Genomic DNA, 22,688 nt, shown 5'->3' with positions numbered 1-22,688 from the left:
GGTACACATGTAACTGTAACTTTGCTAAGAATTGTACACATGTAACTGTGCTATGAATGGTACACATGTAACTGTAACTTTGCTATTAATTGTACACATGTAACTTCCATGGTACCATGAGTCAACAACCAATCAAAGGATCCTATGTTTCAAATGTAATTACCATTTTTAGTTCTTGCAAAATGAATGTAAAAGACCTAATATTCATGTACCATACGCATACCCCAGATCTTGGTGATGATATTTTCCTGTAATACAGGCAGATACATGTAGGCATAGGCCTAGGCCTACATGTACATGCTACATGTACATGTATTATATGGCCATAAAATGACAATGTATGTATGGAAACATACAGAGTAGTTATCCACATATAGAAATACAAATTGAGGTCATCTGTATTTACTCAAGTTTTTGTCACGCAAGAAAAAAAAAAGAATAAGATGTCATCAGCATTTTTACCTTAATTTTTACAACATTTTTCATGTTCGGCTTGTTTCACATAAAGCAAGTTATTTCATCTGCTAGGCCAGAGATCATGGTAATCCTGTCAATTATGGCCTAATCTATACTCATGAATTTTTGGTACCATTTTATTCCCCACTAGTGTAAATGTCACTCCAAATCTATTAATTTATTCCAATTAAAATGGAAAACAAATTTTCAGTTTTTACAAATTCAAAGAATTCTGTAACATGAATTCTTATGCCAACGAATTTTGTAACATGAATTCTTATGCCAACGACTGGCAGTCACTTCAGTGGGCTTCAAAACGTTAGATGAAATTAAAATTTAAATACAATGTTTTAAAATGTAGTAGTGTGAGTGGGCCCTGCTATATCTCCATATAGATCTCTGTAATTGACAAGAAATTTCATTCATACTAGCTGTTAATTTGATTCATTATTCCATTGCTACATCAATTCAGGTTGCTCCCATAGACGGGTTGTAGGGCATCCATTCTTGCATGCATCCTCCATAAATCAAACCATCTTGTTTATTTGTTATGCCCTCCTCCATGCACAGTTAGCTTCGATCTCTGATTTATCGTTATGATGACAGGGGAATGCTAAAGGTTGATGTCAACTCTACAATATATCATGCAATCCCAGGGCTTCTTGATAAGTTACATGTACATGTATATGTACAAAACAAAAATGTAGGTTGCTGCTTACATGTATAAGTCTGTATTCTCAGACTAGGCTGATAGCAAATTGCATGTAGCACAGTGCTCGTAGTTCCAAAGACTACCAAAGATTAGTCTGGTACTTTACATATATGTAGGCCCTAATTAACTTTATAATTAAAAAATATGTCTTGAGACGAGCCTATCTCAGGCCAATTATAATGTGTGACCATTCATTATAATGTATAATTCTATAGTAATTCGGCAAATTAATAATTTTGATTACTGACCATAATTATGAAATATTTAAAAATGAAGTTTTTGCAATCGTCAAAGTATTTAAATTTAAAACATGAAATCACCAGATAACACTTTGGGTTTATAGTAAAAATATGATAAAGATATGTTTTATCTACACTGTTATTCCTTGTGATAAACAAATTAACTTACAGTGTAGTCCTGTATTTCACATCAGCCATCTCCTTTTCATAAAATATGACACAAGTTGAATTCCCAAAGTGATACTTGAAGGCCTACACCCCACTGCACCCTGGAAGCAGTAACAAATTTATGGGGATGAATACAATTCTCAACTTATAAACAAACATTTAATGGAGACAAGTGAGATATATACATTGCACTTGACAATGTTGAAGATTGGATTTAGGAATGAGATATTTCATTTTGCTGGATAGTATATGGTTCTGTGAAAGATACACATTTCATCGCAATTAATAGTTGAATTGTGGGACAGGGAATACCTTTATTATTGAAAGTATTATTATCTTGTAGATGAAATTGCTTATAAAAAGTTCTTAGCATTTAAATTAGGCAATACTTTGATATACATATGTTTATATTTCTGTTATATTTATATCATTTCTAGGAACAAACACACTGTAACAACATAGGCATATAATGACAACATTTTATTCAAAAGAAAAATAGCCAGCCACATATATACATTCAACCAATTTTTGTGGATTTCCTGAAAAAAAATCTGTTTGTACATGTAGGCTCTACTCATTGGTTGTTGCTTGCAAACTTATAACAACAAAATGGTCAGCATGTATGCAAAAAATGGATATAGGAAGACATGCCCAAGTCGTTTGCTGAATAACCATTTTTTGCATTCATAAATATATATAAAAAATAAAATTTTGAATATGTATTCATTCGGTTCATGATAAAGAGAAAAGCATTTAAAAAGGAGGACCAGATAGATACGTCAGGATTGTGGGCTTTAATGAGGAAAGTTGGGAACATGCAGTTTAAACGCATACTTTAAACTTTAAACAATTCTGGCAAATTCATGATAGAATGTAATAAGGAAATGTGTACTGTAGTATACAGGGCTGAATATCTTTATTAGAATGCAAGATATCCCATGTTCCCCCAACGTTGTCCCCCTTGAGTTTGTCCCACTTCATACATGTACATATAAGCAGCAAAATGTGGGATCCTCTAAACATGTCATCTTAATATCATGAGCTTGATTGAAGTTAGAAAAACACAATATTAGCAAAAACCAAAGTGGTCACAGATCACTTCGGTTCCTCTGCGATTAATTCTGAAAAGCTAGGATACATGCAGTGCCATTCTCACCAGAGAAGTTCTTTAGACGTTATAGTGAAACTCAGATGAAGAACTTTTTAGTTAGCAAAGCAGAAGTCATTTCATTTTTTGTGCATAGTATTGATTTTAAAAATATTCTTGGATATTGTTTTTACAAATATTCTAGGATATTGTTTTTACAAATATTCTTGGAAATTGTTTTTACAAATATTCTTAGATATTGTTTCTGGCATATCTTGAAGGGATTCTAATGCAGTCCATATAGAGACAACTCTCTATGCATGTAGAAGAATTATTTTGCTTTATATAGGGCTAATACATGTACATGTATTTCTTAGAGAGATATGTTTTTAACACAGATTTGAATCTGTTGAAATCTGTTATTGATCTTCTATTATGAGGCAGATTATTCCACTATTTTGGTGCCTCAAAGCATTTTTTAAAGGATTTTTTCAGGCGATTTGGCGATTGTTCCACAATTTCAGCTGCCTCAAAGCATTTTTTAAAGGATTTTTTTTCAGATTTGGTCTGTGATGACCTCGTGTGAACACCCATAGCATTTTGGATTTTCTCAGCTGAATTTGGGTGTACATTTATCATTTTCTATTCAGCCATTTTTCACAATGTGAATTGGGGGTGAGCATCTCTTGTACATGATCTTGGGAAAATCTTGTGTAAATATTTTGTTAGTGCCATCCAAGTCTTAATCTTGGATTGCTACATCCTTCATTGAACAAGCTCCATGATTTTCTCATTATCGTTCCCCGGACTGGGAAGGGGAAAAACACTGCAAAATATCATCTAAAAATATCCACAATATGACAACATGACCAAATCATCCAGTCAGTGGTTATTAGATTTGTTTCAAAATGCTAAGCTGACTTCTGTGACATTCTATTTGTGTTGACTCTTGCTCGGTGCATTGAAGACATAATGAATACAAAATGTTTTAAGAGAAGGAATCTCCTTTTTAGTATTAGCAAGTTTAATGAGAAACAATGTGCCAGGATTTATTTTGATGGTTTTAATCTGATTGTATTACGGTAATCTTTACCAATTATTATCCATTTCACATGTATGCTTATGAATTATCAGTTCTTTCTAAAAAAAAATTGATGAAGAAATAATGATGGTGCTAGAATACACATTTTATGATACATTGTATCTTGATCTTCCTCATTCCTCGTGATTCTATCATATAATTTTAGAAATAAATACCATTTGTGGTAACGGTCTCAAAATGAGTTCGAACAGAATCAAATGAAATACAACTGTAACATCCCACCAAAGTGTTGTATGTATAAATAAAAAAATATGTGCCAAATATCTGTGGAAGAAAATGCATAATTGCTGAGAAATTAGTAAAATAAGCACGGAATTCCATCAAATGTCAGGTATTTTTCGAAGCAATATTAATACACTGTCCCACGTATGCTTTTCTGTGTTTATAGTGATCATCAGAATTATTGATTTTGTGCTAAGATTTCATTATTTTATGAAGATACATTAATGTACCAGATATAGATTTATGATAATATTTTGACATCCTTGATTTAAAAGACTCTCATGAAATAATTGTTTGCTGCAACTACTATCTTTTTGAGAAATAAAGGGGCGATAAAATAGTGTGGAATACGTGTATAGTGTAGGCCTATATGATATTTTCATGCCTAGACCACATATGTAAGAATGTGATTGTACATGCGTGGTTCTCCAATTTTAAAGCAGTTCTTTTCTAAACAGAAAAACCGGGCCCATTACATGGTAACTTGCATGGAATCCTTGATTTTGATTGGCTGATGATCTGCATTACCATGGTAGTTACCATTGGATGGCAGAGTTACCTATGCCAATGGGGCACTGACTGGGCTCTGATTTCAAACCATTGAGAATAGAGAAACTTTTTTATTGTCCCATTTTGAAAAAAATCTCTTTGATTTTTAAGCTGTGCTTTATATGAACAGTTTACTAACACTAATACCGTGTTTACACATTGACTCGGCTCGGGTGTTGAATCCGCGAGCCGTGTCACTGTGTAAACACGGTCTACAAGTATTCATACCTTATCCCATATAGCTAGGGCAAATGTATCACTCAAAATTTTGGCTCTTTCAAGGAGTTAAGCAGCTTTATATGTTGAATGAATACTGTGTCTATATTAGCTGTTTTAAAGCTCTGGGATAAAAGAAGGCCCATGGGAATTTATTCTCAAGATTGAAAAAAATAGAAGTAAATTCAGAATGTGTAGAGCAATATGGCAGAAGAAAAACTTCATTAGACAAGGACCATGAAGCTTATACATCATCTACATGTACTTGTACTATAGGCCTTTTTACATGTATGCATTATTTGTTTTATATTGTAAAATGAATATAATGAGAAAAATCATGAAACTCAAGGGATGTTCCCACTCATGTTTTTACCTCCATAATCTATGAAAGTACAGGCTTTTTATTGTCATGGAAAAAACAGCATTTGTACGTATGTATGTGGAAATAGCATCATCATTTGTACATGTTTGTGGAAATAGCATATCATCATTTGTACATCCCCTACAGAAATTTCCAAGCTTGCGGGAAGCGTGCGACTAGCTTGCGCAAGCTTGCGGCATGCTAGTAACTAGCATGCGGTTAGCTTAATAAGCGTGTGATATGCGTGCAGAGTAATAGTTAAGCGATCTTTTAGCGAGCAGGGACTGTTCGCTAGCATGCACTCGCTTATTAAGCGAGTGCCCTGCTAGTCGCATGCTAGTTACTAGCAAGCGGCACGCTTAAATTTCGGTAGGGGATGTATGTGGAAATTTAGAAATAAACCTGATACACAAAATTGTAGATTGGTAGAAATCATGCTTATTTCTTTACAAGAAAACCATGGGATGCGTCGATCAATCATGTATGCATGATTTTTACAAGCCATACTACAGTTACTGCTTATGATTTTCATGTAAAGCGGTATGAAAAATCACAAAAAGCTTGTTTTTTCTCCATAATTTGTCATCAAGAGATACGGTACATGTAATTCTTCTTTTTGAATGTTTACATGTACATGTACATGGCATCTACATGTAAGATGAGCGTTCTTATCGCTGTCAAAATTGATGGTATTGCTGGTGTCGGATGTGATAAAACAACAACTCCCAAGCATGCACAGTAGGCCCTATATTGTCAAAGGCAATTCAAACACTCCGTCAAGAGGAATTGTCAAAATTATGGCCGAGTCAAAACGTTTAAACACCGTTCAAATGACCGTTAAATGCATAAATGTTTACCTTTTTTGACTGTTTTTTAATAACTGAATGTAGATCCAGTGCAGGGGGGGGGATTAAACCTTCCCCCCAAAGTTGCTGATATTTCACATTTTGCAGCTTTAAATCCATGAAATTGCCATATATTTTCCATCAGGGAGTTGAGACCCTGTTTCTTTGTTTCCTTGAAACTGTGTTCGATTTAGTTAGAAACCATCAAGAAAATGAAGAATGTTTAACACTTTCTTGACTGAAAATCATTTTATGATATTAAAACTCGGTATGTAACTCAAAATTCATATTTAGATTGGCATTGATTACTGGTTGATCTAGCCGAAATGAATTTCAATATACATGTATTTTCATTGGTTCAGCGAGGGCCAGGCCACGTTTACAAACTTTTTTTTTCAAAGATGAGATTTGTTGAAGGCCAGCATCATTATCATGCTAAACTACATCCAAATCCTCTTTCTATTGAATAAAAGCATCTGAAAACATTAAACATAGTGCTAAGAGAGGGTTTTGAGCCTTCAGGCTTTCACTCTTTTATAGAAAGAGAAGAGGACAAGAATTGATACTTAAGATCTTTAGAGTTCGTTTTACTTTTGTTCAAATTTGAATTAAAAAATCTCCCATTATATAACATCTTTGCAAACTACTCCCTGGGGCGTGTACCAGTTCAGGGAGAGCTGAGATTTGAAATGTTTCTAGATTTGAGCGACTGACTGCTAAAAATTTTGTGTCAGTTTATTTTCTATTTGGTATCCATCAGGAGTTATACACAAGTCATTTTGAGGTGGAATACAGTAGATATTTTAGGTGAGTTTCTTTTATAGGAAGTTATGCTATTTTCTAATTATAAGTGAGAGGAGTTTCAGCATAATCTGGATGGCTTGTGCTTCTTGGGGAGGGCAAGTCAAATACATTTACATGTATAATTGCATTGAACAAAGTAAAAATAAACTAGATCGTATTTATATCAAGGATAAGAATTGTTGAAAATGCATGAGATTATTGTTGCAAAACATTCTTTCATTGAGCTATATTCGTATTGTCGATGGAAGAACAGATACTGTATGACAAGAACAATTAGGCTCTTGTCAGTAGGGAACATTGTGTTTGTCCGGTTTCATGGTGGCAAACATGCATGTACCAGTAAAAAAAATATCTCTTCTCCTCCGTGAGCAAGCTGGTCTGACGTATCAAGTGTCCTCTAGGTTGGAAAATGAGACGCTGACTGAGTATGTGCTGGTTGATTGCTCATTAAGGCTCACAAATAATTACCCAAGATGCATCTGGCTTGATGATCTCAAGGCTTCCCCCGGCTTCCTGCTGCCTCATACAATGTCGGCAAACTTACAACTTGTATCTCTTTTCTATGAATGAATAGCATTTTGTCTTTGAATATGAAAAATTTACAGTATATAAAGATGAGGCTTTACCCAATTTTTACGTCGTCCACAACTATACTAGTACAACATGAGTGGAAATAGATGGTCTCAGGATGGTCTTCATTGTAAAGATTATAATTAGAGTGTACCCTTCTCCATTTGCTTTTAGAATTTCACAATTAATTGTTCTTCACAATTCTCTACTTAAACAAATGCAAGAACATCCTTTGTTACACATGAGAATAATCTCAAATTGTTAATGAAAAAAATATATATATACTAAAGAAGATGAAAATGGTGAAGTATCAGTATCCCAGAAATACTGCCAAAACAGTTTTAGAAGTCAACAGAGATAAGGGCAATGATTGTGACACAAGTCACACAACTCTATTTTTCATCATTTTTTTTGCCCATTCATGTTTCAAATTATACCATAGATATACCTGTAGGCATATAGAGCTCTTCCTCAGTGACAGATACATGTAGGGCCTACATGTACAGCAGTAAAATCGAACAGCAGCAAGGTTACCTGTAGAACAAAATGGAAAGCCAAGCATTTCTCTCCTGAAAAAAAGAATTCTAAAGAGTCCAGTTCTACAATTCCTGTTTTTGTCTGAAATTGTCTGATTTGTTTTGATTCTTGAAGGGATCATGGTCCAGGCTAGATTTGTAGTATAATTCACAGAGCAAAATGCTGAAACTTTGATCAAAATCGGACAACAAATAACAAAGTTATTGAATTTTAAAGATTTGCATTATTCTGGTGAAACAGTTCTAGGCTTGTCTTCATGAATATTCATTAGGTGAGCTGATGATGTAATATCCCCACTTGTTCTTTTGTATTTTATTTTAAGAAATTAAGTTTATTCAAAATGTTTCTACCAAGAACTAAAATAATTGGATTGACAACTGATAAAATGCATTATTTATTTATTACGGCAACTTAGTCATCATAATGGAGACACATCATTTACACATGTATATAAAAATGAAACAATTATGATTTCATGTACATTTATTAAGAATAAGGAAAGTGGAGATGGGACATCATCAGCCCACCTTTATGAATAGTCATGACGGTGTGCTTATAACTGTTTTCACAAAATATTGGTAAACTTTAAAATTCAATAACTTTGTTATCTGATTTTGATGAAATTTTCAGCCAGACCAGGCCTACATTGACAATTAGGGCCTTCATGTAGACAGCTACATGTAGTACTATAGAGCTCCCATAACAAAACTCTGTTCATTCATAGTTGTATTGGTTGTAAATTACATGGTAAATTACGTTGTAACTGCCTGGCAAGATTCTCTAATGGGATGTGTTGTGGAAGTGCTCAGGAGTTCATATCTCAATAGCAGTCAGACTGCAGGTCCCAAGAAAGTGGCTTCTTTCATCCAAGTGATATTCATGACTTGAGATGTTTTGCATATTTAATGAGCTTGATGCGGACCAAAACACCTCTTTTCATTCGGTCATTACTGCTCTAATTGTGCATTGAATTTCATGAATTTGGTACCATTGTAAAGAGGAAGAATCATTCTTTCAGGTCATGTGTTTGGATTTATTCAAAGATTTTGTAATATAGGTTAAAACTTTGATTTAAAATATGCTACAAAATAAATATTTTCACCTGACAAAAGCTGCTATTTTCACACTTTATTTTTGTTTGAGCCCAAATGATTTTTATATCATGATAAAGCTGAATATATATGCTTTGAAATGATATAGGTTTCAAAATAAGAATTGGTTTAATCGGGTCAAGATCACACTTTCATTTGCCAAGTACATAAAGCAGTTTGAAAACAAGAATACTGCACTCTGATTGGTCAAAGAGACCACATAATGGCAAATTCCAACGGTCCCAGTGCCTGGGTTCGTGGGAAGGTCACACTTCCCATGTGGTAATCTCCTCAAATACCCCGCGCCTGTTGTTCTGTGAATCTTATCCAGCCAATCAGAACTCTGGATTTCATGCAAGTACAAAATTTCAGAAATCTCGTCTTGTACCTTGGTGGGAAAAGTGTGATCTTGACCCGATTAAAAGGTGCCGCATATCAAGAGTGGCATTGTGAGAAAGTACAGAAGTTCAGCTTCATGGTGATATAGATATTATTGAGGCTCAAAATAAAAAGTTTTGCACAATTTGCAAAAGAAAACAGAGGAAGAAAATTCAGTTTTGAGGCACATTTTCAGGCCAGAAATTTACTTATTTAACAAAATATTGTATCCAAAATAAATTACCAAAATGAAAGAGTAACTTTTACTCTATCCGATGGTGCAATAATATTTCATTTAACTTGAGGTTAAAACAGGTAAATTCTTAGAGAAAGAAAATCTCACAAATCACGAGATTTTGCAAGGAGGAGGATTCAGCCACGAGATGATTTGGATGAATCTGGCCTTTTTGCTCATTAGCATAGGGACCTGCGGTCTGACTGATAGTAGGTGACATAGGTATGAATGGGATGAACAATGGAATGCCTAGTCTTGTTCCCAGGCTTCATCCAATGGACGGGTGTCTAAGTTGTAGTCACAGGATGTTTGACAGTTATGACTTTGGCTCATAATAAGCGCTAATTAATCCAGGTTGTCGATCGTGGTCACTACAAGATTATCCCTAGATCGATGCTAAATCAAATCAACCTACATTGAAGTATCCTGCTGCAATATATGCTACTGCTCTTGCAGATTCTGCTGCTGCTGCTCCTGGGTCATTATTGTGCTAGTGCTGGGCCCCATCATACAAAGAGTTACAATTGATCCAATCAACCACAACTATGGACAGCCAGCAAAGTCAACATCTATTATGCTTGTTTGTTCAAAATATTTTCTAGCTTTGATGTATTTTCATGCATTCATTGTTTTCTTGAAATTTCACTGTGCTTCTCTTTGTTTTTTACAAAGGACATTGTGCAAATTTCCTGTAGGAAAAAATTATGACACTGTTGGATTTCCATAGAGTTTTGCTCTCGCATACATTGTTCACGCTGGATAATTCTGGCAGGGCTTAGGGAACTGAGACGTTTCATAACAAGGGTCCAGCGAAAGGGGCGGAGCGGCTTCTGAATGGAATTTTTGTTGTTCGGAGTATCTATAGAACTAAAAATTGGGTCTGACAAAGGGGGTCATCAAAGCGGCATGTCCCTATACCACCAACATATATATGTGAGTGCCGACCCCCCCCCCCCCGGGCTGCCATTGAACAGGATTTGTTATTAGAACATAAATATGCATTACAAGTATCATTTCATAATCATATTAACGTTCATGTATTTCAGACTGGAACTTGACCTAATTATTCTAGTGATTCAAATGTCACTGCAGTGTGACCTTTTCTGGGATGTGTTGAATCCCTCAAATATATATGATGGCATTTTTCCTTACATAGCACAACATACACATACGCATGCAAAGACATATACATGCAATATAAAAAAGTCTATCATGGAATTGCACAAAAGTTTGAAGATTGGTCGATACTTAAGCGATTTAAGCATCGACTAGGTTTGAAATGGAAATACCAATGAAGATCAAATTTCTTCCATAAATTGAATCTTATAAGCAATAGGCTTACTTGTCCAATCTCAATTGTCCTTATGTTTTCTATATTATCATCCAAACCATAGAGTTGTATAAAAGATCTACACTGTACTGACCGAAAAATATAGCATGTGACATCATTGCCTCACTAATTTGCATACTGCCCATGTTGTGCATTCACTTTCTTACATTATGATGTAAGTTACAATATACATGTAGGCTCTATCTTCTTTGTATGAAGTCACCAGTGTTTGACTCTTGTGATTTATCCCTGTCTATTAAAATCAATATTGATTGTGTGTGTGATTGAATTTTCCAGACATGTATCAATTGGATATGATTATTCATGTGTGAGACTGAAATCAAACATCATCATCTGGAAGACGTGACCAGGGCTTGAACCTCAAACCTGCTCTGTGTCAATTCATAAATTCCACAATGTACCTTGGCTTATAGGCATAGGCCACAATGCCCAGTTGTTGTTGACAGAGTTTGCCTTCGAATGAATACCTACAAGTTATTGCGAAGGTTGTTATTGTCTGTGAAAGTTCTCCTTTGTCGTTAATTAAATGTAAGACTTTCTTTCAAATTGATTGGTACATGTATATATTACGTACAAGATACTAATCACTTTTCATTTCCTTCTCCAACTCTTTTGACTAGGATCTTCAGTGTATATTTGCTCATCTCCATGATCTGGAGGCGCTGCGGTCATTACGGGAACCCGCCATCAGAGAGATAGCGAAAACTGTACGATATGAACGTCACGAAGCAAATGATATACTCTATTGGTAAGCTTCATCCATTTTATCATCTTATTTTTTAATTGCACGAAAATCCCTCGTGAATACATGTGGGACAGGACAAAAATGTTACATGTAGTGTTTTTTTTCTCAAGAAAAAAAAATATTAAACAGGAAGCTCACTCTTATGATACATGTAGGTTGCTTTACATGTAATAAAAGCAGAAAATTTTGAGAAAAATATCGGTGAATGTTTGTTGAAAATCCGTCAAAGAATAATGAAGAATGAATGTTTACAGTAAACTTGTGATTTGTTGACATCACAGATGAGTAGCTTCTCCATACATCATGAGATCTGAATTGCTCGCACATGACATCAGAAATCAAAAACTTCATAAATTTCTTTTTTTTTCATCAAACCTTCACCAGATTTTTCTCTATCATTCGTTTTATATTAATTAACCAGCTAATTGTCAGGGTGCACTTCCCCTTTAAGAAATTCTAACTTCTTTAAAAGGCATTTCTGAAGCAATCTCCATCAAACTTTTAAAAGAAAAATATTGTAGTGAAAGGAATATATCTGTTGCCAATTTGAAGAATGAAAGTTGATTTTTGACTGATTCATTTTATAGTTACATGTAGTTCAAAAAAAGAATTATGCTGTTTATACAACTTGGATACCAAGTGAGAATACAAGGCATAAAGATCAGTAATTGATTAACGGCGTGTATTGTGAACAATTATACAGTCATCAACGTAAACATGCAGCCTTTTATGTAGCGTGTAAGGTGCTGTCTGTCATTTAGATGACAGTGAGCGGACAGACTCTTTCCTCACGATTGATGGCTTCACTGACTAATACATGCAAGTTCATACTATGCATGTAATAATCTAGTCCAATTTGTGTGAGGTGTTTTACTTTGCCTGCCAGAGGGAATGACGTTGATGAAGGAAGATAGGTCGTCCCTGGAACTACATGTACATGTAGTTCCTTGTAGAAGTTATGTCTGACTCACGCAGATATTACTAATTAGCTTTAATTGGGGAAACAAGGGATAAGAGGTGTATCAATGACTTTGGCAAGTTCGGTTGCGTTCATACAAAATTTTAGCTCAGAAATGCAACCTTTAATCATCGCACAAAAAATGATTCAAATTACTACTAGTTAGTGGCAAATCTTTGATAGCTTGGCTTGAGTTTTAGCTCAGAAATGTAAACTATTGTGCAGCGTTCTCGCACAGTTTGACCTCATGATTAAATGTCACCTTTGAAACACACAATTAAATCTGTTCATTGTGATGTCATCATGAACATGATCGAGATTGCCATCATGTTCAATCTAAAGAGCAATTGTTGAACAATCATGTGTCAAAATGCATTTTCATTCAAACATATTTTCAGATTTTACTTCTAATCTGGACACACTGTAAGATATTACGACAAGCTAAATTCTAAGAAATTCTAGCAATATCAACGAACTCTCGTGATTATCTTCATATCTGTCTAAGATTAGAATTCTCAATTACTTTGGTATGATTTTTTTTCTTTCATCTACAAATAACTATCTCCTGCATGCACTGAATTCTAAAACAAACCCACCACAATAGTGGGTTAAATATATTTTGAACAAACATGCATAATACACTTTACTGGCCGTCAAATTTTGCGATTGATCGGATCAATGGCAGCTCTTTGTAAGATGGGGCCCAGATCTACCCCATCCATTCATTCATTCATTCATTCACATTCCTTCCCAGAGTGCAACATTCTGGTCATATCTTACGATATCTATACGTTCAGACACGTCAGAGTCTTGCATTTTAGCAGGGAATGGGAGTGTTATGCTACCAACTAAAATCACTTTTTAAGAAGTTGTCCAATCAAAATTCCATTTTAGACTTGATGTTATCTCACTTGAAAACGATTTTATACCCCTTTCATAAACCCAATTATGCGGCTAATAGCAGCATAATTTGGTCGTAAAATCGGAGGAGGACCAGAGTTAACCGCATTATTTTGATGCTGCTATTATCTGCATAATAGCAGCATCGGGACCAGATTTTGACTTTATGAACGCATTTCCAAATAATGCGGATAATTGCCATGGTGCGGTCACAAGGTCACCCTTTTCCAATGCAACCGCATCGGAGGGGTTGTGTGCGGTTGCCATTGCGATTATCCTCCTTATTCAGGATGGGCGCTCGTAAAAATAGTGCAGATTATTTTCGGAGTTGATGAACGCAATTTTTATTGAATTATCCGCATTACTCTTAGGCTGCTAATTGGAGGATAGGTTTATGAAAGGGGTATTAGATGTCTTCGACCATCCCTCCTATTCCCCACATCATCCAAAATGTGCAAACAAATAAATTGGGGCCTCGAATCTTGATTTAGGTACAGGCTAAGTTAAAAATGCTGTAAATTCACTTGTGCATGTTTTCATATTTAGTACACAGAAACAGACAATGTGAAACATATTTTCTACATGTATCTCAGTAGATAGGCATTTATAACTTGGAAGTTTTGTAAAGTTTTGAAATACGAGTGACATGCCATGTGAACATGACTCTGCTTAAATCCATTCTACAAGTTTTATAATCAGTAGCCTGAAGGCTTGCTTTTCATATTCATATCAAGTTATTGGATAAAGTTAACATGCTTGCATGAGAGTTAGAAAGCTCTATTTAATCTTGGCCAATCATATTAAAGAAGATTCACCCATGGCCATAGCCTATTTCCAGACATTTTCTTGTGATTTTTATGAGGAGTCCAGATACGTTTCAGTGACAATTAAGGCCCCTGATCTTGTTGAATTATTATCTTCGCATTATTGAGGACAAACAAGCCATTCATATTCTTAGCCTTTAGATGCCTTCATATAAAGTCTAAAGACAGGATTATTTATCAGAGGAAAATGTTCAGTGCTCTTATGATCATGTATTGTTGTCAATCAAAGATTATTGCTACAATGAAGGGCAAACTTCTCACTATAGGATTTATAGTACACCTATCCACCTTGCTAGGTGCTCAAGGCGCTCCTAATTCCGCGGCTATGCTAGTCCACCGATTCCAGTACTCGCAGCTTTTCGGTGAGGAAGGTTTACCTCCTGCCGGTACACCTTTACCTCACCTGGGTCGAGGGCAGCACAATGTGGGTAAATGTCTTGCTGAAGGAAAGCATGCCATGGTTAGGAGTTGAACCCATGTACCTCATATCAAAAGACGAGAGTCTTAACCACTAGACCACGTCACTCATTTGTTGATCAGATTGAATGAACATGTATCTGAATTTCCTAATGTTTTATTGTTTTGTTTTATTGTTGTTTTACAGCCGAGACGACCTAAGTACATGTTGGTTCATACTCCTCTCGGGCTCTGTGTTCATAGACCATGCCATGTACCTACCAAGAAGCAGGTTAGTTCTTATATCCTTTTATATACATGTATTTTAATAACAGACAGTTATGTCTTTGGGCAATGCCATTAAATATGTACGTCCGACCCCATATAGGTGAGACCTTCATGAAATTTTCTTTCTCTGGTTTCTGGTTCTTTTGACAATCGGTAATGTCAGTTTATGAAGTGAAGTAAAACCTGAGAAAAATGGGAGGCAGATGTACAAAAAGGTTGATTATTTTACGGAATTGCCCATGTGACACCAGGAGCGCCATTTCATATTGCCTTTAGACAAGGCCCTGTGTCTGACATGTTTAGGCCAAGTAAAAAAAGATAGTTGATCGTCCGGGTTTTTTGAGAGCGGTGATGAGGGAGGTCCTTGCTATTTGCTATCTTACTATTTTTTTTAAGAACACGGAGGCATTTTCTCGGTCCGATTTTTGACATCAGTGATGAGGGAGGTCCTTACTATTTACTATTTTTTTTGCTATTTTTTATTCAAATGATTGTCAGGCCATGTCAAGCTCGAATTATGTGATCGATGTATGCTCAATAGTAATAATAAATGATTAGAAATATATATATACATATTATTATATATGTATGAATATCTACGATTGATTGGAAATCTATGGAAAATAAAATCTATTGATGAATTATTACTGATGTATACTGGTACTGTATTGTTGTCAAACAGAATGTTCATGTCAAGTGAATAATTTAAACATTTTAATTTATGTAAGGGTAAAAAAATGCATGGGGGGTCTTTTTTATTGTCATGGAGTCTTGTTCAATTTTCCAGAGTCAATCTCATTTGTAGCTCTGGGTATGGTTTCGCATCGCAGTTTTCGGGTGCTTGTTCGTTTACATAATGTTTAATACTACTGCTCAATTTTTATTCATTTTTAAAATTGATATTGAATATTAAATCCCTCATTGAATATTCGATGCATTGCCTCCTGACATTACAAAACTCGCCAGAAAATTCAATGCATTTCACAAATTCACATGTCACGCCAGCACAGTCAATCACATCATCCAAGCACACATGCAGTTCTCCCAACAGAGTCACAAGCACACAATCACCGTAACACACATCTAAGTACAGGCGCTATCACTCACCAAAAAACCCCGCTGAAATACAAATTACGTCATTAGAATTGATTTATCTGCGCCATATTTCAAGAGCATGCGACGGATTAGTTCAGATTCAGTAAGCGGGGTCCCCGAAAATGCACTAAAAATGAAGAAATCCGCGATCTTTTCCGAGTTTGCAAACTTTATTTCCTCGCTAATTTATGATGGTATCTTCAAAATCCAATAAAAAAACAAATCAGAATTTTTTTCTTTCTTGCAATTACGGCGATATCGGACTTTGCAATTGTTTTTGAAGTTGCGAGAGAGTTTTTTTTTTTTTTTTTTTTAGAAAATAGTAAATAGCAAAAATTTTCATGCGGCGGCCAAAAGTGATGCGCGCGAGGACGATCAACTACTTTCTTATTTTACTTGGCCTTATCAGAAATTGAGCAACGGGTAAAACGCAACCAATCGGACAAACCTGGGTGAATATGCCATCCATGGTGGATTGAGGAACCTGGCTTGGATTTCGTAAGTTAGCCAGCGTTCCTGGATTGAATCCGCCACCTGAGAAGTTGAAGCCAATCGGTGAGTATATTGAGTGCATCAAGGAATCCCTTACCGCAGAAGAGAAGAACCGGTCTGATGACAACCCCGTGTTTGTAACAGAGAGTCCGATCCACCAGCCTACATATATATGCACAGACCCTTTCAAAACAAAAACAACTTCATCTTGACCCAGACATGACCTCTCTCTCAGGGTATCACATCCTATGGTTAAACAACAAATGATTAAACCTTTGACAAACACAAGAAATGAATCACACTGCTTCATAATTTCTGTTTTGCTATTCTTGGTCCTGTATTACACAAAGCTGTAGTGACTGATCTTACAATTGTATTCATGATTATTGATATATTGTGGTCGCTGCAATTAAATTGTACAAAAAAAAATCATGATCAACTAGTTTACTGGGCACTGATTGTGTTTCTTCCTTGAATTCCATTTAAAGGAGATTTTCTTAATCTCGTGAATATCCTGGATAAGGATCTTATAAGATTTATAAGTTGTATCAAGGTAAATGACGTAAGGGATTATGCATTATCTTATAGACCCAACCAGGAGGGGCCACAGTAATCCCGAATCGTGCTGATCCAAGATGATTCTGACAATATGTCCAATTATATTCCACAGAATATTCAACATTAATAATTTTATTTCCACATTTTTTTTTACCTGAAAGGTGATTAGATCTGAAAAAAACATTGCCCATGCAGGGGCTGGGGGTGATTTAGCCCTCGAAATGCTCAAAAGAACCCTGGGAAATCCCCATTCAATGATGGAGCTCATCCAGTGTTACAGATTTAGACAGTTAATTGTGAAGAGTAGATCCTGAAAATTGAAAAAAAACCTTTTCAACTGAAATCAGATAAATAACACTTACATGAGTGGCAGGGGTTGGGGGATTTTAGGGATGCGTCTCCCCCGTCCCCTTTCATATAGTAACTTCATCCATGCCACATTCATGGTACGGTATCGCTTTCTTCCGTCATCCTTGTCAATTACATTATGAATGCCTTTATGATTATCATGATATTGGTTTCATGCTTTCGTAGCTTCTTGACTGTCCCACAGCGATGCTTCTGACACTTCATTAAGAGTCAAGCTTTGGTTGGCATCCCACCTCACCCCATAACCTATGATCTAGGCACAAGCCGCAACTGTTGTCTTTGTTTTTACAAGTCCGATGCTGTTAAATGCGAAAATTTTGAGATAAATTCTGATACATTGCAAAATCGCTGATATTTATAAATCCATTTAAAGGTATTAAACAAAGAAAATAGATGGATATTTTGTACATAATTTTTTTTAAAACAGACACAAGCTTGCATAAATGTTTTCAGTGACGGATGTCTAGGACATCGTTCTCACTACCGTCTTAAAACTAGTTGACTGGAAACTAGATTTGAGCGCGCTACTCCTCACAATATAGGGCTGTCTGCACCAGCCTGAGTTTTCAAATTAGTGTGTTATTTCTGATCCAGCAAATTATCCCGATCACGAGATTATTTGTAATGGAGACGCAATTATCGCGTGAGTTCACTGGATTAATCTCGAGATATTTGCAAAATAGCGCACTATTTTCCGAATTATCCCACTAATTTGCAGGTGCAGATGCACTCAGGATTATTTATTCATGTGTCAGACCGTAATGCATCGATGCCTTGCTAGAGCAGGAATCGCTCTTCTTTCAATGGTGGAGGCAGGGAAAAATGAATTTACTTTTTTCCAGTCAGGGAAAAATCAGAGAGTTCAATAAAAGATACCTCAAATCGGGGGAAAATTCCTCAATGAGGGAAAAATCAGGGAATTTTCATTGGCCCATAAGTCAAAAGCATGGTAGTCAGACTCTTGTTTATATTTTGATGCATATCAAATCAAAATCCATTGAATAATTGGTTCTGATGGAGTGGTTTTTTTTACGTGTAATTCACTGCAACAACTTAAAAAACATCCGAAACTGGGAATGGGTTTAAATAATTATCAGTGAATTTTTAAACTTCATCAGGGAATTTTGTTTTCTTTAAAAGCTGGGAACCCTGATAAACCGGTGTGCCAGGTCTTATTCTTCACCATTCAAGAGTGCAGTAAACAAGAATATTGGCATCCTTCAAAGGCCTCGTGACCTTTAACTGAGCGTGCATTCAAGAAATTACTCTTTGAATTTGATTACGACCCAGAATATACACCAAGTGACATTATAGAAAGAACACTGATATCTTTCTAATTGAATACTCATGTACATACAGTATATACAGGGATGCTCAGAAGTATGTGAACCCCATCCGGAAATGAACATATTTCAAGGGTTCAAGTTCTGCCATGTTTTTAGATACATGTATTCAATTGTGATGTCAGGTGATGAAATATTATATTCAATAAAGTGGTTTCTTTTTGGCTCATTTAACATTAGGTGGTTTCAGACCGCCTCGAAGTTCGTCAGTTCCAGGTATTCTCTGATCGGGAAATTTACCCCGATCAGAAAATACCAGGTATTTTGGTAATGTGAAAGCAAACTATGCGTAATCTCCCCGAAAGAAAATACCCGCTAAATAGTAGGTACTTGGCGAAATTACAAGAACTTTCGCGGGGATTTTTCCAAGGTCGCAGGTATTTTGGCGATGTGAAAGCAAATTACGGGAACTTTTAGCCCAGCGTGTCGTTGGGTGCGGCGCCGTGGGTGGCTGCTGGGCTAGTGATTTTGAATCTCGCGCCTTGCCTGCTTATCAGACCATACTGCGCATGCTCGTAACTTCAGGAACTTATTCCGAAGGGGTATGTTTCAGGGCGGTGTGAATGCAGGAATAATTAATGGGTATTTTTCAGCCTAAAAAAGTTCTCGTAATTTAACGGGGATTCTTGTGATCGAGGCGGTTTGAAACCACCTATTGTATTATCATGGTCTTCTTTTAACACATAAACATGAAGGAGTGCATTTTTTGGTGTGGTTCACTAAACTTTGAGCACAACTGTACATGTATAAGGCCTTATGTTATTTTCACATCCATAACCAAAAACTTTTGATTTTATTTGCAGATTATTCTTTATTTCTATCAATTTTTTTTTATTAGACTAATAATTATATCAATTCTTGAGATAAAAGTCTGTATATAGGTAGCACTTTTGATTTAGACTTTAAATAAGGTCGTTGTTCAAAATCCTGTAATATTGCTGCCCTAATGCAAGTTTATGTAACCTCAATGAGGACTGTAATTCAAATTTCTACAATGTAATTGTAAATCCTTCTTAGTAATAAAATGGAAACATTGTTCTTAGGCCCAAACTTGACATCAATATCATTGCTACACCACTAACTTCAAACTACCTAGTGTTACCTAAATTGGAATAGTTTTCTGAATGTTTGGATTATATGAGGCCGTTCTCATTATGCTTTCTAAAACTATATGTAGTTTACTAGAAACCGATTCCGGAAACCAGTTTGGAAGATCGCTTTGCTAGTGTTCACACTTGATCACACGAAAGTGGTTATCAAAATCACTTCACATAGAGCGATCTTATTGCTATGGAAACACTCTCAGTGGGGTGACACTTTTCACGCGAAATTTGAAACTGCCGCGTAGACATTCTACACCTGTCGTGTGGAGTAGCGCGCTCAAAATGTGCGAAGATCGCTTCCGGAAGAACATTTATGTCCTCACTTACGCTAAAACCAGTTTAAAGAGGCAAAATGATCTTGAAAACTACATCGCGAGGTGGTTTTCCGAATTGGTTTGGAAGTTCGCTTCCAAGACTGCTTCAACCGTTCTCACAGCACCGTAAACTAGTTTCCAGTAGATTAGTTTTAGGAATGTAGTGAGAATGGTGTCTATGGTAGCAATTCTTCCCAATTCTTTGTATCTGTAATGGTTGCATGCCATAAACAATAAACTCCTCCCATTGCCTCAAAATTGTCAATTTTCATATGAATTTGTAATAAAAAAAATTTCAAGGGTAAGGAACGGCATTATATTTTTTAATTTTTTGTATTCATTTCAGTTTTATTTATGCAGGTCGCCATTTCAGTTATAGAACTGATTTACATAGAGGCCCTGCCTATACATATTTTACAATGGACCTATAAATAAGATACAATCATACAATGAAACTAACATTAGGAAACGTGTACATGTAAAGTTAAAAAAAAGGAACCAGTAATGGAATAGCTGGAGAACAGAAACAGGGCCTTCTCCTCAATCTGTTTTGATGACATTCAAAGCGGTTTCACTTTTTACCATACTTTGTGTGAAGATTAAAAGTCATACGCTGAAATTTCATACTAAGTATACTGTACGAAAACATTTCGTTGTATTGTGACACAGACATTGGAGCCCTACTGATACATCATTGAATGTCTAAGCCTCCCCGTGGAGTTGACCTTGTAACCCACTGTTAAGGTCAAAGGTCAGAGGTCAGACAATTTACCTCTGGAGATGAAACATGAGGGCAAACCGCATCACACATTGGGGAATAGAAAAGGGACATTTTTGGATGAATTTCATTACTTTCCGATTTCATTCATGAGTGGAACATATAATATCCTTTCCTCCTGTTGGCAGACTGTTGCGAATTGATTGGAAATTAAATATTTGATGGTATAATTGATTTATTGGAAGAGGAAGGCGATGATGGGAGGGGGACTTCATGTAGGATGAGGAGAAAGGAAACAGAAATGGTAGGCCTATACATTATGGGCTGTGGTAGTGTCCCTGTATGATGGATAAAAACCGGAAAAAATATAGTGTAGAAATATTTTCTTTTTCAGTTGTACCACAGTTTGTATATGTTCTGTCTTCAAGCAAAAGGCTATCGCACACTCTCACAACTGACCATGTGCAGAAAATATGTGGTATTTTGCAGGTGTGAAAGAACTTTTAATATCATAGAAAAAAACCTGCAATTTAGTAGATAATTTTCACCTTAGAAAGCTTTCTCTCCCACAGGAATCGTACTATTTTGTGTATCAATCACATTTGTAGATTTGGGATTCTGCCCCCCCCCCCCAAAAAAAAAAAAAAATTATGTATTTTTTATCAACTGACTCTGTATCATATAGGGTGCGTTTATTCGACACTTTTTACCCTAGAATCATGATTAGAATCATGATTCAAATCACGATTCTGCAGAATCACGATTGCGTTTAGTCGAAATTGAATATAATCATGATTAGAATCACAAACATGAAACACGAAAAAAGGGGCGTTTGGAAAGACGTTTCTGTAGAATCATGATCGAAAAAGGTCGTATAAACGATATCGTGATTTGAATCATGATTCTATGACGTCATTGTGTCGTGCTTCTTCCGGTTCGACTCAAAGGTGCGCGCTGTGTTTCGTGCAGGTTAATTTTCGTGTAGCAGAGTATTGCCAGCATTTAGGAATTATCATTCTGTGTATTGTACCCCCGGGGTTGTACTGTAGCGTCATTTGTATATTTCATTGTTTTCATCCATCATTTCTTCAAGTTCCAAAGGCACAAATTGGACTGACGATGAACTCAGGGCTCTGCTTGTGCTTTGGGCTCAGCCTGAAGCACAAGCATCCCTTACCGGGATTCACAGAAATAAGACGATCCTTTCAGCGGCGCTTGCGAGGGAGGGATTTCAACGGAGATGTGGCACCGCCTGTCGAGACAAAATTAACAGAATTCGTGCCCAGTACAGGACCATCATAGACAAGAAAAATCGATCGGGAGGTGGGAGGGAGGATGATGACCAATTCTGGTTCCCGATCAAAAACAATACGAGGTACAATACACGGAATTCTGGAAGTAAAAGATTTATTTTTCGGAAGCCGAGTAAGCGTTGCACTTGCACAAACGATCGCGTGTTAGCTCCGGCGGCAGCAAAAATCTAGCAGCCGACGTGAAGTTAGAAACACGTGCGAAAATGTTGACCTATACTTCCTGGGTCAAACTGCGCACTGTGATGCGCACTGGATCGGCCCGAATTCAGGGAGAAACAGCGTTAGAAAGATGGTCGTATAAACGCTGATTCTGTCGGATCGTGATTCATGCTGCTGTTTTGAATCATGA

General features: G+C 36.1%; 1 protein-coding gene across 1 annotated transcript in view; it reads left to right on the top strand.

The window, feature by feature from the left end:
- Positions 1 to 22,688, top strand: part of LOC121431636 (rap guanine nucleotide exchange factor 2-like) — a 137,690-nt gene that overhangs the window by 25,830 nt on the left and 89,172 nt on the right. Inside the window, 2 exon segments of the mRNA XM_041629234.1 lie at positions 11,544 to 11,671; positions 14,955 to 15,038. Of these exon segments, the coding sequence (XP_041485168.1) occupies positions 11,544 to 11,671; positions 14,955 to 15,038 (212 nt within the window).

The sequence above is a fragment of the Lytechinus variegatus genome, chromosome 18 (genome assembly GCF_018143015.1).
Source record: "Lytechinus variegatus isolate NC3 chromosome 18, Lvar_3.0, whole genome shotgun sequence".
Classification (NCBI taxonomy): domain Eukaryota; kingdom Metazoa; phylum Echinodermata; class Echinoidea; order Temnopleuroida; family Toxopneustidae; genus Lytechinus; species Lytechinus variegatus.
This window is presented reverse-complemented; position numbering and strand designations above follow the sequence as displayed.